This window comes from Podarcis bocagei (assembly GCF_964188305.1).
Source record: "Podarcis bocagei genome assembly, chromosome: 15".
In the NCBI taxonomy this organism is placed as follows: Eukaryota; Metazoa; Chordata; class Lepidosauria; order Squamata; family Lacertidae; genus Podarcis; species Podarcis bocagei.
In genome coordinates, this window is record NC_138141.1 from 31,390,779 (window position 1) to 31,408,517 (window position 17,739).

General features: G+C 46.7%; 2 protein-coding genes across 5 annotated transcripts in view; one reads left to right on the top strand and one right to left on the bottom strand.

Moving 5' to 3' along the window:
• Positions 1–11,598, top strand: part of LOC308574772 (merlin-like) — a 32,639-nt gene extending 21,041 nt beyond the window's left edge. For 3 of the 4 annotated variants that reach the window (XM_081172991.1, XM_081172990.1, XM_081172993.1), the window contains 7 exons: positions 1,566–1,679; positions 2,170–2,292; positions 2,973–3,190; positions 3,858–3,963; positions 5,258–5,385; positions 6,655–6,814; positions 8,707–11,598. In XM_081172991.1, coding sequence (XP_081029117.1) covers positions 1,566–1,679; positions 2,170–2,292; positions 2,973–3,190; positions 3,858–3,963; positions 5,258–5,385; positions 6,655–6,814; positions 8,707–9,156 — 1,299 coding nt within the window. In that variant the 3' untranslated portion in view covers positions 9,157–11,598. The remainder of the gene's footprint in view (positions 1–1,565; positions 1,680–2,169; positions 2,293–2,972; positions 3,191–3,857; positions 3,964–5,257; positions 5,386–6,654; positions 6,815–8,706) is intronic. The other variant, XM_081172992.1, reaches the window with a different exon arrangement.
• Positions 10,704–16,634, bottom strand: SBDS (SBDS ribosome maturation factor). Its single transcript, XM_081173253.1, has 5 exons — positions 16,418–16,634; positions 15,324–15,453; positions 14,561–14,761; positions 13,257–13,421; positions 10,704–12,413 (listed from the first exon to the last, which is right to left on the bottom strand). Exons 1-5 carry the CDS (start codon positions 16,543–16,545, stop codon positions 12,285–12,287), a joined length of 753 nt encoding a protein of 250 aa, XP_081029379.1. The 5' UTR covers positions 16,546–16,634; the 3' UTR covers positions 10,704–12,284.
• Between the last annotated feature and the right edge of the window lie 1,105 nt (positions 16,635–17,739).

The window sequence follows — 17,739 nt, forward strand, 5'->3', positions numbered from 1 at the left end:
CTAAGCATCTCTAAAATCCTGACACACACACACCCATTGACATATAATTCTTATTATTCAAAATGTGAACTCCTATTCATGTGGAGGAAGCCTAAAAGGCCATTTACTGTTAATAACTCATTCTCGAATTGCACCCTCCCTTAAAAATCAAATTGCCCCCCCTGTGGGGCATGTGCCCCACATTGGGAACCACGGCTTTAGTCAGAGCTTAGGGCAATAAGAACTACATGCATGGTGAGGTCTAATGGGATGGCCATCACCTTTGAGCCCTGCCTGTGCACTTCCCTGGGGCATCAGGATGATGGCTGTTGGAAACCCAATAAATGCAGAATTAGATGGATCTCTAGTTAGGGTTGCCATATTTCAAAAAGTGAAGATATGGACACAAAAGTTGTTGAGCTTTTCACCCGGACACTGTTTCCGATGACCGAATCCCAGCTATGCCCAGGAAATGACGAACGTATGGCAACCCTAGTTTAGCTCAACTGAGCTTCCAAGCACCTCTGAATGGCGGGGCTGTAGGATCACCAACAGGGTATCGTGTGCCATTAGGGTTGGGTCTCACAGGGGAAGCAAAAGCTGTCAAACCAGTTTCTTCTTCATGCAGTGCATAGTTATGGAACTCCCTCCCACAGGAGTCAATGATGGCCACCCGCTTAGACAGCTTTAAAAGATTAGACAAATTCATGGAGGAGAGGTCTATTGATGGCTACTAACCATGAGAGATATGTCCTGGCTCTACAGTCAGAGGCAGCCATGCTTCTGAATACCAGTTGTTGGAAACCACAGGAGGGAAGAATGCTCTTGTGCTCAAATCCTGCTTCTAGGCTTCCCACAATGGGCATCTGGTTGGTCCCTGTGAGAACAGGATGCTGAAGTAGATGGGCCCTTGGCCTGATCCAGCAGACTCTTCTGATGCTCTTACGTTATATTCTTCTGGGCTTGCTGAGCAGGGTAAAGTCAGGACCACAGCCAGCTCCCAGCGGGCCTTGCGAGCCGAGCGCTTGGAGACATTGTCTTAGCAGAGTGTTGAGGCCTGTCCTGTAACCCAGTGTTCCCCAGCCTTGGGCCTCCAGCTGTTTTTGGACTACAATTCCCATCATCCTTGACCACTGGTCTTGCTAGCGAGGGATGATGGGAGTTGTAGTCCAAAAACAGCTGGAGGCCCAAGGTTGGGGAACATTGCTGTAACCGGCAACAGCACTTCCTCGGAGGAGCTGGATATGCTGTCTTGAAGGGCCCTTGTCTGCAAGGAAGCCCTGGCTTTCATGATGTGGAAGGGATGGTGATGTTAGTGGAGACTCATCATCTGACTGAGGAAGGCAACCTCTTCAGACCAGAATAGGAGGTGCTAAGGTTCGCCCACTGAATGGGGCAGCCTGTATTTTCCTCAGGGTCCTATGTGGGCTGTGGTTCAGGGATCACAACATGGGGGCGGGGAGTCAGTTGCATTTGCACCCTGCTTGTGAGCTTCCCAGATGTATCTCCAGCTGGCCATTGTGAAAATTAGGATGCTGGCCGATGTCGGATGCAGCGAGGGTTATACTTGCCTTCCTTTCCCGCAGATCATGCAGCTGTTCATCGGAAACCACGACTTGTTTATGAGGAGGAGGCGAGTGGACCCCATCGAGATCCAGCAAATGAAAGCGCAAGCTCGGGAGGAGAAAGCAAGGAAGAAGGTGAGCTTTTGGGGGAACATCTGCTTCAAACGTTGTCGCAAAGCTTCTACCCGCTGCCTCTTTGTGGAGATCTCTCCTGGGCCGGAAAGCTCATTGACTGACTTTGAGAAGGTCACACCCTCCACCCACCACTTTTTTTTCTCTCTCTCTGTTTTGCCTACCTCACAGGGTGGTTGGGAGGGTAAAATGAGCAGGTGGGAGCCACACAGGGCATCTTGGTTGGAATAATACTGGAACAGAAAAACTGAAAGAAGTCAAATATGGCAGCCACCTTTTGTGGACTTATTTGCAAGGAGGCTTTCATGATATATTACAGCTCATAGCGTGGAATCCATTCTGGCATACAGACGGTATATAAATGAATAAACACTGTAGTGTTTGGTAGGGGAGAGGCAAGATTAAGATGGGCATTGTAGCTGTTGGCTCAGGGGGCTGCACAATGTTCCTGCAAAGCGGCTCTGCTCATGGTCAGCCTTGCCCATTTCCCCAGATGGAGCACCAGCGCCTGGCCAGGGAGAAGCAGCTGCGGGAGGAGGCTGAGCGGGCGAAGGAGGAGTTGGAGCGGCGCCTTTTTGAGGTGGAAGACAAGGCCCGGCAAGCCAATGAGGCTTTGGTGAGCATTGCCATGGCAATGGGGCCTAAAGGTAAAGGTAAAGGGACCACTGACCATTAGGTCCAGTCGTGGCCGACTCAGGGGTTGCAGCGCTCATCTCACTATTGGCCGAGGGAGCCGGCGTACAGCTTCCGGGTCATGTGGCCAGCATGACTAAGCCGCTTCTGGTGAACCAGAGCAGCGCACGGAAACGCTGTTTACCTTCCTGCTGGAGCGGTTCCTGTTTATCTACTTGCACTTTGACGTGCTTTGGAACTGCTAGGTTGGCAGGAGCAGGGACTGAGCAACGGGAGCTCACTCCGTCACGGGGATTCGAACTGCCTACCTTCTGATTGGCAAGTCCTAGGCTCTGTGGTTTAACCCACAGCGCCACCCGCGTCCCACAATGGGGCCTAGGGTTGCCATATTTCAAGAAGTAAAAATCTGGAGAATTGGTGGCTCAACGTAAGTTGTTGACCTTTTTTCAGGCGATTGCCTGGTGGGGTGAGCAGGTGATTGTTGTCCACTGTCTGCCACCACTGATTCCCCCAATCGCCATGCCAATTGCCCAACAGGCTGAGGAGCAGCTATGGGCGCTTAGTGGGCTCCGGCAGCTCCAGTCCCAGTGCGACTCCCGAATGCCCAGGTCTCTCGTCATTATTGAGTGTATTTTATCTTTTCAATACAAAATCCCTCTTCAGCGCCGTTCGGAGGCAGCGGCAGAGCTGTTGGCCGAGAAGGCCCAGATCGCTGAGGAGGAGGCCAAGCTCCTGGCCCAGAATGCCGCAGAGGCTGAACAGGAGCGTCACCGCCTGGAGATGGCCGCCTTGAAAACCAAGGAAGAGAAGCTTCTGATGGAGCACAAAATGCGGGAGGCAGAACTGATTGCCATGAAGCTGGTGAAAGAATCAGACCGAAGGTGATGAGGCCTGGGGCGGGATGCTCAGTGGGCTCTGGGGCTTCTGGGGCTGGCTGGACGCTGCTTAGGATGGCCTCCAACACATTTTTCTGTCTTTGGAGGGCATTTCCTTGAGTCCTTCTTTCAGATTTGATCAGGTTTGTTTGTGATGGCCCCTTGAAAAGTACATAGAGAGGAAGGAGGAATTTGGAAGAATGGCACTCTTTCCCATTTCCTCTTTCAGCTCGATGTCTTTCTCAGGATTAATTCAGCTGACCCAGCCTGCTTTTTTAAAATGAATAGCGCTAATTCTCACCTCCCAGACTAATACGTGGATTGAAATGTCATTATCCTTTGGATTTTGCACTTCTTCGAATTTTGCAACTCTCTTCCTGGCTCCAAGAAATGTACCAAAATGCATTAAAAACACATGTTTTTCCAGTAAACTATATCTAGAAAGGCATACATTGAGATAAAACATGTACTTAAATAACTTGGTGATAAAATATGTATTTTGAGATTATTATTATTTCATACAAATTATGCACCACTTAGGCAGCTGACAGAATTATGAATATTTATAAATGAAAGCATTGAAAATTAGGTAAGGCCTGTGGCAATTTCCAGTGCATCAGTTTAGCATTATGGGGTTGCTTGAGCACTGATGGTGGTGGTTCTTGCTCGGCAGGGCTAAGGAAGCTGAACATCTGAAACAGGACCTGCAGGAAGCCAGAAATGCAGAGGAAAAAGCCAGGCAGAAACTCCAGGATGTTGGCAAGCTCAATCCTCCTTCTGTAAGTTTTGCTCCTGGTAGGGAAGTGTGGGGTTTGCTAAGGTGCCTGCAACGGCTTTTATTGCCCCCCCCTGGGCAGGTTCCCAAGATTTTGTGTTCTTTTCTTTTAACATTTCCTTTATTACCATTATTAACAATGCAAAAGTGTGGGAGCAGGGTATTACATCATACCATATACAAAGCAAACAAGCAATAAATAATAAGAGAAAGAAATGGCTGCTCACCATCTAAATTGAGACATCCCTATTTCCTGAGCTGGTGAAGACATTTGACGCCAGCCCTGTATAGGGAAGTTTTTAATGTTTGATGTTTTATTGTGTTTTTATATTTTGCTGGAAGCCACTAGTAAATCATCATCTAAGTCCGAAGCAGGGAAATACAATCCCACCAGATGACATAAAAGCATTCTGGATCCTCCATCCTCCCCCTGGAAACATGCAGTTTATGTGCAGTTCTTTCCACAATAGCCACAAGTTCTTATACTACATAGAAAAATGCAGATTTTTTTCCAACGTCTTTCCTTGCTGGGCTATTAAAATGCTCGCTGCAGCTAGCATTCATGTCAAAATGTCAGTGTTCTCATTTTTAAAAAGTAATTCTGTAGCCAATATTAGAAGAAAGCTATGAAGCAAAATATGCAGGTAGCTCTTTAAGCGATTTTTATGAAATGAGCCAACCTGGCTGCTCCCTCTTATCAGTGTTTATAGCCAATGTGTGTGGTCAGAGTTCTGAGCAAGAAGTTAACTTGTTCGGACAGTAGGCAAAAGGCCAATTCTGCAGATCAAAGTGGCTGAGGTGGCTTGTATGTTCCTAAGCCAGTCTCAGTCCATCTAGTGGGTCTTAAAGCCCCTTTGCAGGCCAGAACTGGAGTCTGTCCCTGGACTTGGCACCAGGCTCCAGGCACATGTGCCACAGATGGGGCATTATGAGTCTGAATCAGAATTTCCATCACCCAAGACTGTCTTTCCTAGATGTTCTGTGCCCACTCAGTGTATTTTTATTTATTGCATTTATATCTCAACTTTTTTGCAAAGGAGCTCAAGGTGTGGTCCACTGTTCTACCCCCTCCTCATTTAATCCCCACCATAACCCTGTGAGGTAGGTTAGGCTGAGAGACTGTGACTGGACCAAGGTCACCCAGTGAACTTCATGGCTGAGTGGGGAATCTGAGCCCTGGTCTCCCAGGTCCTAGTCGAATGCCATAACCACTACTGTCCCCTTAAAAACTGTTCTGCCTAAAAGCCTTCCGGGTTTCAGATGATGTTTCAAACCCTTCCTCTCTGTTTTGTCACCAGAATGCTGCCAAGGGCACCCAGCCCTCCTCCGCTGATGCCAGGGATGCCTGCCCTGACAAAGTATCCATAAAACTGGATTTAAGGGACATTGACTTGAAGAGGCTTTCCTTGGAGATAGAGCGAGAGAGGTAGGAACTGGAAATAATAATAATAAATAATAATAAATTTTATTTATACCCTGCCCTCCCCGGCCAGAGCCAGGCTCAGGGTGGCTAACACGAATAAAATTTCAGTAAAAACATAGTAAGAAAAAATAAAGTAAAATAAAAAATACAGGTTAAAATGCAATTTAAAATGCAGCCTCATTTTAAAAGTCAAAACCATAAGGGGAGGGAAACATAAGGGTCAGACTGAGTTCAAACCAAAGGCCAGGTGGAACAGCTCTGTCTTGCAGGCCCTGCAGAAAGATGTCAAGTCCCGCAGGGCCCTAGTCTCTTGTGACAGAGCGTTCCACCAAGTCGGGGCCAGTACTGAAAAGGCCCTGGCCCTAGTTGGGACCAACCGAACTACTTTGTGGCTTGGGACCTCCAAAATGTTGTCATTCGTGGACCTTAAGGTCCTCCGCAGGGCATACCAGGAGAGGCGGTCCCGTAGGTATGAGGGTCCTAGGCTGCATAGAGCTTTAAAGGTCAAAACCAGCACCTTAAACCTGACCCTGTGCTCCACCGGGAGCCAGTGCAGTTGGTAAAGCACTGGATGAATGTGATCCCGCGGCAAGGACCCAGTAAGGGAAGCCTGTGAGCATCACCTGAATGCAACAGCAGGACTCTCCCCACTTGTGATTCCCAGCAACTGATACTCAGAGGTATACTGCCTCCAACGGGGCGGGAGAACACAGCCATTGTGTCTAGTTGCCATGGACAGCAATATCCCCTCCATGAACTTGTCTACCCACCTGTTTGAAGCTGTCAGAGTTGGTGGCTGTCACTACATCTTGTGGCAGAGAATCCCCTAGTTTCACAATGCTCTTTGTCAAGGAGTTCCACCTTTTGTCTGCCCTGAAGCTTCTGACATTCAGATTCACTTCCTGCCCTGTAGGAAGCTCCTGCAGTCAATTGGAAGCTGTGGAAGCCCTGTCGAACGTTTGGCTTCCAAAAGAATGTCTGAAAACTGGAACACTCACTTCCGGTTTTCAATCATTCGGGAGCCGGAATGTTAGACTCCCAAGGTGTTTGGGAGCTGAGGTACAACTGTATTATTACACAATTAGTATTAATTGCAGGGGTTGGACTAGATTACCCTTGGGGTCCCTTTCAACTTTATGATTTTAAGAGTGGGAGTGCACTTTCTCCACACTTTTGTCCTCCCCTTTTACTTACCGAATATTGTCAACCAAACAGACAGATGCAGGCAGTCCTAAACTTTTTGTTTGTCTGTTCCCCTCCACCACCACCCAGATTAGATTACCTGGATAAGAGCAGGAAGTTTGAGGATCGGCTGAAAGAACTCAAGTCCGAAATCCACGCCCTGAAAGTCGAAGAGAGACACGCAGGCTTCCTCTCGCACTGGAGTGAAGTCCTTGGGTCGCTGGGCCGTTCTTCGGGGAAGATGTGCAAGGTTGGACTGCAGCCAAGTGTTTTATTTCCCAGATTGCTCTAATGTATATGGAAAGGCTTGTGCTGGAACAGACAAGAGGTCTCTTGGGCCTGGTGCTTGGCTGTTGCCAGTGGTGATGGTGATGGTGGTGAGCTGCCTGCAGCGAGCAGGATGCCAGGCAAAACAGGAACAGCTCAGGCATCCTTAATTTCCAGAGGGGTAGCCTGTTGCAGCAAAATCAAGAAGAATCTTGCGGCACCTTAACAAATTGTGTCTTGTGGACACAAAGATGGACTTTGTGCATCTTATAAAGCAGGGGTGGCCAACTTTCAAGAGACCGTGATCTACTCCCACTATAAAATAACTGGCAGTGATCTACCTGTCAAAGTTGCTGAGCTTTTTTTAAGGGGAGGATGACCCAAAGTTGTTGAGCTTTTTAAATATATTTTTGGAATGGGGGGAGCCATTGGGGGATCGCAATCACTGGATCGCAATCACCCCGCGATCGATCACTACCTATTGGATACCCCTGTTATAAGGTGTCGTTCTCTGTTATGCACATGGCTCTAAGAGATAGGATTGTGTGTGAGAGAAAGCAGTAAAACCATAAAGGAATGAAATGCAAGATTATTATTATTATTATTATTATTATTATTATTATTATTATTATTATTATTATTATTTATTACCTCCCCTTCACCCGAAGGTCCCAGGGCAGGCTACAGCATTAAAAACAAATTTTAAAATATAATTAAATTGTATGCAAAATATAGCACAGTAACTTGTTACCACAGGGCTGGGAAACCTTTGGTCTGTGGCCAATCTTGACACATGAAGGGGTCTAGCCCACAAAGGTTAGCCCCGCTTCCCAAGCCATGCTCACCAGTCCATCAGCTGGCATCACTGGGAAGGTGGTAGAATCCAGCTCTGAGCTGGTAATGTAGCAGGGACAGTGAGCGCAATTATCTGCATTTTTCTTGAGCTGCTGCTAAGTGAGCCCCCAGGGACAGTTTGGTGGTAGCTTATGGGGCTTAATCCCAGAATTTGTTTGCACTGGGCCCCAAAACGCCTGCACTTCCCCTGCTCTTCTTAACCATTTTAAAAGCTTTGCTTTTAGAGTGACTGGGATGCACTGCAGAGACCTTGCTGCATACTGCCTTAAGATGCTCATTGTCAATTTGTGCCAAGTGCCTTGACCTGAGCCTTTTAAGTATCTAGCAATGTCAGCTGCATTTATACTGAGAACTAATATTGCAGCCTCTTCTCTGTGGCACTTAGTGGCACTGATGTGCTTTTGAGGGTGGCATTCTAGGGAAAGACACCAACCTGGTCCCTAGCAAGACCTGGCTGAGACCTAACCATGGACTCCTTGAACATCAGGGAAGAAGTCATTTTAAAGGGTCAGGTCCATAGCTCACTGGTAGAGCATAAGTTTTGCATGCAGAAGATCGCAGGTTTAATCCCTATCATCTCTAGGTATGGATGGGAATTCACTTATCTGAAACCCTGGAGAGCCGTTGCCAGTCTGTGTAGACAATGCAGAGCTAGATGGGCCAAAGGTCTTATACTCAGTAATAAGGCAGCTTATACTGTTCCTATTTTTGCTTCCCTACTCTTTGAACACAGGAAGCTGCCATACACAGTGAGATACTTGGTCCATCCAGCTCTGTAGCATCTACATTGACTGGCAGAAACTTTCTAGGGTTTGAGCCTGCTTGTGAAGGAGCTGAGCATCTCTTTTGTAGAAAATTGAGTGCTTGGTGCCTTCACAGAACTACAGTTCCCTGGAGTCTATTCTTGAGCAGGGAGTCATGAGAATCAAACAGACTAAAATGGTTCAAAATGGATGCAGTATAGATGCACCCTGATTTTAGCAGGATGTTAATGGTCAATGTGTGTGTTGTTTTTCTAAGACTCCTTTGTGGATGAACCCCTTTGAAGTGGACTTGTTGGACAGCCTGCAGCAGCCTTTTGTGCCGTGCCCACTCAACGTGACCAACGGCTCTCTGCCCAGAACGCCAGTGGAAAAACCCTCTTTTGAGACAGATGCCCTGGCTGCCAGTAATGTGGGCACAGGAATAAGGAAGCACATTAAGGTAACTGAGCTTGGCGACCTTCTACACTTCCTGGTTCAAATTGTGTCTTTTTTGCCACCTGCTCTCTTGGGCTGCTTATGTGCTATTTTGACCTCACACAAAACCTTGTGCATAGAATCAGGGTGCAAATTCCCATGGAGTGTGACACTATTTCCAATGAAAGCTTTTGGGCAGGTGCTGCTGAGTGCTCATGTGTCAGGCCTGAAGATCATGGCTCATCCTTTTGTGTGGTTCCAGCACATGAGCACTCAGGTATATCGCCTCTGAACATGAAGGTTCCAGTTACTGTAGCTCTTGTGGTTAACAGCCATTGATAGGCCCGTCCTCTATGGATTTGGCTAATCCAGGGATGGAGAACTTGTTGGTTTCATGCGATCAAATGTAGGGAACCTTCAGCACGGCAGATGTTGCTGAACCACAACTCCCATCATCCCTGGCAACTGGCCACACTTGTAGTTTGTAGATGTAGTTTGGCAACATCTGGAGGGCCAAAGGCTTCCCAAGCTAGCTGTAGATGTTGCTGGCCTTCAGCTCCCTTCATTCTTAAACACTGGCCATGCCACCTGAAGAGTGATGGGAGTTTGAGTCCAACAACATCCAGAGGTCCCCAGATTCTCCATCCCTCATCCATCCCTTCCTTAAAGCCATCTAATGGCTATCTCTGTGTACATAACATTACCTGTGGCTTTCAAAAAATGTTTCTGTCTTTTCATTTCCAAATCCTGAACTGCTTTTTCAAGCTGAAATAAGAATTTTCTGTCTCCACTCAGGTACAACAACACAAAACAGACGTGATCTATATCTGAAGCACCTTAAGGCAACTGTCTGTAGCTTGGTCAACATTTGTTTTGAGGAAGCCTAAAGGCTACTCTCAGATCCTAGAAAGACTGTTGTAGAAACCTGCCACATCTGTGCCCTACTTTGGTTCCCAGGATGTGTTTCTTGCCTTCAAAAGCAGATCTGGTGATACTGGAGGCACCAGAGGTGAGGTGGGTAGGGCTCTCCACCACACCTCAGGTATCAACCTGAAGGTATAATAAAACTTCATGTATTTAGTGGTGACTCGGCATTTCAATAGGTACACTTACGCACAGTTCTATAATAATTAAGGTATGGGCCCAGTTTGGCTAAAGTTAGTTGCGACTAAATCAGCAATTAAGCTTACTTGGAAATAAGTCCCACTGAACATAGTGGGACTTACCTTCTAAGAACTGAAAGCTGTTTGTTGTGACCAGCTCCGTGTTCCACTGAAAAGCAATGGAGCTGTAATCAGAACTTAACTGAATCACGTCCTGTGCATTTAGGAATCTGTGTGGATGGTTATGTTCACAAGTATTGTGATGAATGTAGAGAATTCTGCAGCTATTATTAATGCCATTTTAAAAAAAATTAAAAGATGACAAAGGGCTTTGAATTAAGGGACAAAACTTGAAATGCAGAAATCTCCTAGTTAACTAAAAGCGGTTTAACACGACTATGCCATATGCATTCCCAAGCTGATGTGGGCTTTAACACATTTTAGAAATCTTTCTTGGAATGGGAGTTGTAGCCCCTATCATAGAGGGGACCAGATTGTGAGAAGGCTGATCCTATGCATGCCCACTTAGAAGTAACTCCCATTCTTTTCAGTGGGGTTTACTTGGGAGTAAGCATCTAGGGTTATAGAAACACACCAAGACCTGTCCTTGAATAAACATGCACAGGGAAGGAACTGCTTAGTTAGAATCTGCGTATCAGCCATTCAGTCAAGGGTTAGGGTTTGTAAACAGTCACAAAGGAAGAGGCTTGGAACAAAAGACGGAGGAAGAGGAGTTAGCAGAAAGCTAATTTTAATGTCAGTATCCAATGCGAAGATTCTGCATTTTATATTTTGCAAAGGCCAAAATAACACAAGTCTCTCATCAGAAGCTCCCCTCTGCACTCACAAACAATGCAACGTGGAGGAATCAGTTCTCTTTCTAGCCAGCGTCTGCCCCCCCTCCAAAAGCTGGGGAGCTGTGTCTGTGTTCCTTAAGAGCAGGCAGGGATGGAGAAACTGCAGCCCTTCAGGGGTTGCTGGACAACTCTCTGCATCTTTGACCTTACTCGGCCATGATGGCTGAGGCTCACGGGGACCAACAAGCACGGCATCATCATATGGAGGCCCACAGGTGTTCCCTATTCAGCAGCACCCATAACAGGGATGGGGGACGGAGGACATCAGGGTGACTCTTCCCTATTTCACGCATAAAACATACTTTCATGGCATCTCACCAGTGCAACATTAGAAGGAAAAAACAATGTCTTGCCTTATAAAGTTCTCTTTCTTAGTGTCTAGTATCTGAGGTTAAAGGTGCAGCAGCTCCCAAAGAGGTGCCTGCAAAGAGTCTGCACTTCGTTCTCTGCAGAGTGCTAGAGAACGACATGAACTCAGGCAGGAAATGCTTTTTTGGGGGGGGGGAGGGGAATCTGACTGTAATCCCAAATTAAGGGCCTCCTGGCAATTTCTACCTGGCACCTAAATTGTCTTCACCTGTGTGGTCTATTTGCCAAACCATCAGTTGGTACAATGAATGGAAAGAACTCAAGGGAAGGGTAGAGAGTCACTGGAGCCCACTGGGCCTTTTGCTAGATCAAGAGGCTGATCTATGAAATAAATACTGATTTCTATATTTTAAGTTATTGTAAATATAATTTTCTTTTTTCCAATATAAATTATCTGAACAATTATTTCTGGAGCTTGGCTTTTCTGTGTCTGGTCAGTGCTTTGATGGGTCCCACAACATAAACAATGACTCCGCAGCCACTAAAAGCATACGGTGGTGCTGCTGGAACTCAAAACCAGCTGCAGAAGGCTGGGCACACTGATTTTCCTCCTGGCCCAGCAACCCACAAGCTGCTTCCAAGGCACACACACCACATTCAACATTCTCTTGTCATTGTCCTTCACAGCAGGCAACGAAAAGGCAACTGGGAAGGGGGGCTGCATACTAAGGCTGTGGCAGGATCAGGGCTGCCAATGCTTGTTTTTCCATTTATCTATTTTTAGTGGCTATGGTCAGTTTCTTCTCTGACAAGTGGCGGCCTGCTGCAGTTCTTCAGTCTTTAAGGAAATATGTTTTGGCATTTTGTGGACCCTCGACCCCCTGCAGCTAAGCACTCAAAGAACGAGGAAATAGTCCCAGCAGAACCAACCCGACTAGGGAGGGCTTCCCACCTTTCGAGTCAAATGAGAAGGTTCTTATTCTCCAAGTTGCCTTAAAATGCAACCACTCACCAATGTTGGTGTGGGATTAACACCCAAAGAAAAGCTCAAACAAGAATTGGGAAAATAGCAAAGGTCAACCCACAAACAGGCAACGCGAGGGAGCCTTTAATACAGTTCTTGCTGGGGTTGGGGTGGGATTGGTCGGCGGCTACTCCAGGCGCTCATCCCCTTCTTCCACATCTTTCAGGCTGAGCACCTCGAGGGTCCCTTTGCCTTTAGTCTCACACCGGATCAACTCGTCAATCTCCCGGAAGCAGCCTGGATCCACAAGGCACACCTGTAACATTGGCATTTGCATCAGGTTGCGTCTCATGGAGAAATGCTTGGCTGGGTCAGATCCAGGTAGCTTCACCTAGCCCTCCACCCTGTGTCTGACAGCAGCCAGCCAGATGCCTCCAAGAAGCCCACAAAAAAGGCAAGAGGCCCATTCTGGCTGTTCCATTCTGCCCAAGCAGCGGCCTCTGAGCAGGTGCTTCCATTCAGCCACCTGCAGAGTCCTCAAATGTGTTTCAAAGGGAATTCAAGTCATCTAAGCCACTAGCCATCCATCACCCACATTTAGCAGCTGTGAATTTCACACAGTATGACGGACTAGATGGGGCTGATGGGAATTGTAGTCCAACAACACCTGAAGGGCAGGCACCAGGTGAGGGAATACACCAATAGTGACTATGACACCCAGTGATGCCTCTGCTCTGCCACCACAACTGGAGGCAGCAATGCTTCTGAACGCCAGTTGCTGGAAACCGCAGGAGACGAAAAATGCTCTTGGGCTCAAATCCTGCTTGCTGGTATCTCACAGGCACCTGGCTGGCCACTGGGAGAATGGGATGCTGGACTAGATGCACCACAGGCTTGATCCAGCAGGGCTCTTCTAACATTTATTTGCTAAAAATCTTCACAACCGTTCCTTGATTGGTATGGCCTATGGATGCAATCTTACACTGATTTACCCAGCAGAAGGCCCTACTGAATCCACTGGGCCCCCTCACAAGCCAACATGCAAATGGCTAGGCTGTAAAGGTGACTCCCCATCTCTATGGCTCCTTGCATGTGATCAGGGATCCCAGAGGAATCACTTACCTCCCCTCCCCCTCCAGAAAATGTCTCTTTGACTTACAATTTCCAGCTGTTCGTCAAAATCCTCACTCTCGATTACTTTGATCAGGGGCTTCAGCTTCTCTTTCAGCCTCTTCCCCTCTTTCCGGGGGAGGACAAAGCGGAGACGCATGTGCGCCCGCTCAATCTGCATAGTCTCCTTCAGCTGCTTGATTACCTCCAAGGCCTGTGGGGAAAATCAAGAGGCTTACTTGTCCAACTGAGGGACAGTGGGCTCTGACACTTCAAAAGCAAGGTCTTCACACTTTACAAGCCACACAGAATACAGTCATACCTCGTGTTGCATTAGGTACATGTTGTGTCTTTTCAGCTTGCAAACGCGGTGAACCCAGAAGTGTATACTTCCGGGTTTCGCTGCACGCGCAGAAGCGCCGCTCTAGTTGCGGACTTTTTGGGGTGTGAACGGCTCCCCGGAATGGATCGTGTCCGCAACTAGAGGTACCAGTGTACAAAATATACAGCAAAGATCACACATCCTATAGCAATCTGATCTGAAGCCAATAAACCATAATTAAAAACATGACTTTAAAATAAATAACTTATATCAAGTGAAGAAACATTCAGTAATCCATTTAGAATGTAACCTTACACAATAAAATTCTCTCTCAAAATATCAGCAAACAATAATTAAACAGAAATTCATTCTGAACAATTACAATGAATCGTTACTAGACTGCAATCAATAAAAATATCAGCAAAGTTATGATATGTAAAATTCCATGATACATAAAATTACAAAATGCACTGGTTCCCTGGTCCACGTCCAATATCTCATCCTTATGCTGCCCTAACTCACACCTGGCACCTGCAGCTCTCCTCTGCCCCTTTTCCCAACAAACCTGATACAGAGAGATTGGCTGGCCTAGCAGGGAACTGAACCTGGATGTCCTGAGTCCTAGTTCAAAACTTAACTACTTAATCACTGTCTCTAGTTAAGCCCCGTTAACTGTGACTACTGTTTGCCCCCCCAGGAAGAGTAGAAGGTAAATCACTTCCAGTAGGCTTCCTTCCCCAGCTCAGAAGCAGCAAGAGAGAGATCACTGCATTGTTCCTAATAACAAAAGAAGCTGCTTTATACAAATTCAACCTTTGGTCACCTTTGGTCTACACTGACTGGCAGTGGCTCTCCAGGGTTTCAGGCAGGGCAACTACCTGGAGAAGTTGGAGCAGGAATATGGGTACTTCCTATGGGATTGCCCCCCAAAAGGCTAAAATAAAATACTCTTAAATAAAAATAAAACTGATTCAGGAGCTTAGCATGGCACACCACTAGAAATAAGATGGTCTCCTGTGGGAGTCACTTACCTGCTGCTTGGTGCTTTTTCCAGGTTTGACTGAGTAGTGAATATCCTTCATAGCTCTTTCAATGAGGATGACTGTGTACGGCCTCTTTGTTTCTGGGTTCACACATTTCTCTGCCACAATGGTTGCAATGTCACGAAACATCTGCTCCAGCTGCGTGTGCCGCTCTTTATCTGACACTTGCAGCTCTCCCTTGGCCAGAATCTGAAAGCAAGAGAAGCTTTGTGTTTGGATGCTGCCTTTTTCTGATTCAAAGGATGCAAAAATCTGGTCCAGTCTTCTGAAATGTTCAGGTACAGCTAGACAGGTTACCCCAGGCAGCAAGCCCTGGAAGAATGGCTAGCTTGAATTTTGTGGGGGGGAAATTGCAAGTTTGTATTACGGTAGTGGTGGTGGTGGGGGACTTCTAGCCTATGGGCCTAATTTGGCCCACCAGTTCTCCCCATTTAGTCCATGAGGCCATTTCAGCCCTATACCTGCCGCATACGATGCCATATGTGGAACAGGTACAGGTACAGATGGGAACTGGCTGGCTGAAAAGGGGGTTGCTGATGCCGCCAATTATGTGATTGCCAGGTCTTGCAAAACACGATGGCTTTGCCCACACAATTTGACTTCAAACCAAGTTGCTTGACATCATCACTATCAAACTTGGCCTGACCACTGTGCGTACTCATTGTGGCATTAGAGGATGACCCACAGGCATTTTAACAAGAGAAAGAGAGGGGAGGCTGTCTGCCTCCCAACAGACACCTTGAGAGCCTACCATCTTGCAGATTTCTGTCTGGTCTTCTGTACCAAAGGCTTTGACCAGCTCTTCCTTCTTTGCCACTTGGCCCTTGGAGACATTCACAAAGACGGTGTGTGTCTGCAGGACTTCATCAAGGTCCTTTTCCCTAAGAAATATTTATTTTCAATTAGTAAAGCACATTCTAGAATAATCACATGAGGACTGGATGCAAATACTAAGAACAACTTACTAAGAGCAACTACTACAAAACTGCCTAAGAGGAACTCTGCTGGATGAGGCCAAAGGCATGAGATCAGCATCCTGATCTCATCATATGTCCTAATGGAAAGGACCCGAGTGCAACAGCAGTGCTCTCTCCACTTGTGATCCCCAGCAACTGGTTCTCAGAGGCATACTGTCTCCAACAGTGGATGCAAAACATAGCCTTTGTGGCTAGTAGTCCCTGGCTATCTTATCCTCCGTGAATTTGTCTAACCCTCGTTTAAAGCCCTCCAAGTTGGTGATCATCACTGCATCTTATTATTTCTTTATTACATTTATATCCCACCTGTTTTTCCAAGGAGCTCATGTACATAGTTCTCCCCTTCTCCTTTTTATCCTCACAATAACCCTGTGAGGTGGGTTAGGCTGAGAGACCGTGACTGGCTCCCACACAGTGAGCTTCATGGCTGAATGGGGATTTGAACTCTGGTCTCCCAGGTCCTTGTCCAGTGCTCCAACCACTACACTTGCGGATATGAATTCCAGTTTTAACCATACTGAGATTAGGCATTTGCATATTAGGCTTGCTTCGACAGCAATGGCTGCTGTTACTTTCATTACTAAGCTGTATGTTGTTTTAAACTGTTTTTAATATTGAGCTTTAATGTTGTTTACCTGCCCTGGAACCTTAGCTGAAGGGTGGGTAATAAACGATCAATATAACAATACATACTATCGAAAAACTACGTGGGTAAGTAGGCACAATAATTTAGCCTTGCACTCTGTGCATGCCCAGAAACCCTCTGTTTTAACCATTAGGTCAACACAACTCTGGGAGGCTGTTTATCTGTCAATCTCAATCTCTTCGTTTTCGGCCCATGCCCCGCCCCCGCTTCCGGTCAACTTACGTGCCGCTCCGCCAGCCCATGACCTTGTTCCGGTAGCAGGCGATCTCGTAGCGCTTCCCTGCCTTCTTGACCCGCACCACGGCCACATTAGTCAGGCGGATCTGGTTGGTGGGTGTGAAGATCGACATGATGGCGACGGAGATGAGCCCGCAGTTGCTATCAGAAGCAATGGCCGCTCTGCGCCTGCGCACCAACCGCTCTCCCCTCCTGGCTCCGCCCACAGACGCCAACCAGGGCCAATGAACGAGCCTTTTCCTCCTCCGCCTTATTGTGGCGAAGGTAGCGTCGGAGCTCGCGAGAGACGAGAGCACCTGGTGTGGGTGCTTTCCGATTTCCGTCCGGGTGGGAAATCAAACCCCGTGATGACTTGTTCCGGCGCACCCTTCCTAGATGGGTTTACCTGGGAGTTACCTGGCCCATTGAAACCAGAGGGGGCACTGCCTAGTTGATGTTGTTTCTTGTTCCCCCCTTTTAAAAAACCCAAAACATTTATTAACTTTACAAACCGGGACTCGAGGTGGCTTACACAAAGTAAAACAACACAGATAAAATACCCAATGTTAAAACATATAAAAGGTAATCCTTTAAAAGTAATTAAAACAATTAAAAATAAATCTGTTCAAACCGTAATTTAACAGATTTAGGGTTGTTGTTTTTGCTGAGACTCCCGGTCATAACATGCCCCAATGAAATCAGTTATGTGCTGACAGAATGATGTGCGAGAGACCAGGGTTCAAATCCCCACTTGGCTATAAAGCTCACTGGGTGACCTTGGGCCAATGACTCACTGCCTCCCAGTCTATCCTCCCTCACAGGGTTGTTGTGGGAATTAACTGAGGAGGGGGAGAACCATGGTCGACAATGAGCACCTTGGAGAAAAAGAGAGGATATAAATATAATACATAATAACAATAAAATACACTTAATACTGATGCAGAAGAGGGAATTCAGAAGGTGTGGATATGAAAATGTCAACAAGACCAGCTTTTCATCCTCATACATACTTAGCAAGTTCGATGTGATTTTAATTTCTGAGTTTCATGATTTAGCAAGTTCATCCTCCTCCCAATGGCCTTTTTACACGAGTGAAATAATCAGAATTCTGACACAGGAACATAGATTCCGCCAGAAATCATAGACTTCTGGTTGTTTTGCTGTGATTGTTTTACATGTTTTACAGTGACACGGAATTTCTCTGCTCCCTCCAAGCTCCGTCTTTAGTTAAAACAAGACATCTTCTGGAAAATTGTACAGTATTGAGTGTTTTACTTTCTCATTCAGAAAAATGAAAATAAATTCCTTGTCAGGGACACTATCAGGGG

Excerpts from the sequence above, each read along its gene's own strand:
- SBDS (XM_081173253.1), bottom strand. The coding sequence starts at position 16,545 with ATGTCGATCTTCACACCCACCAACCAGATCCGCCTGACTAATGTGGCC. Across the intron at positions 14,762-15,323 it reads AGACAGAAATCTGCAAGATG|ATTCTGGCCAAGGGAGAGCT; the intron begins GTAGGCTCTCAA and ends TCTTGCTTTCAG. Across the intron at positions 12,414-13,256 it reads TTGACGAACAGCTGGAAATT|GTGTGCCTTGTGGATCCAGG; the intron begins GTAAGTCAAAGA and ends CCAATGTTACAG.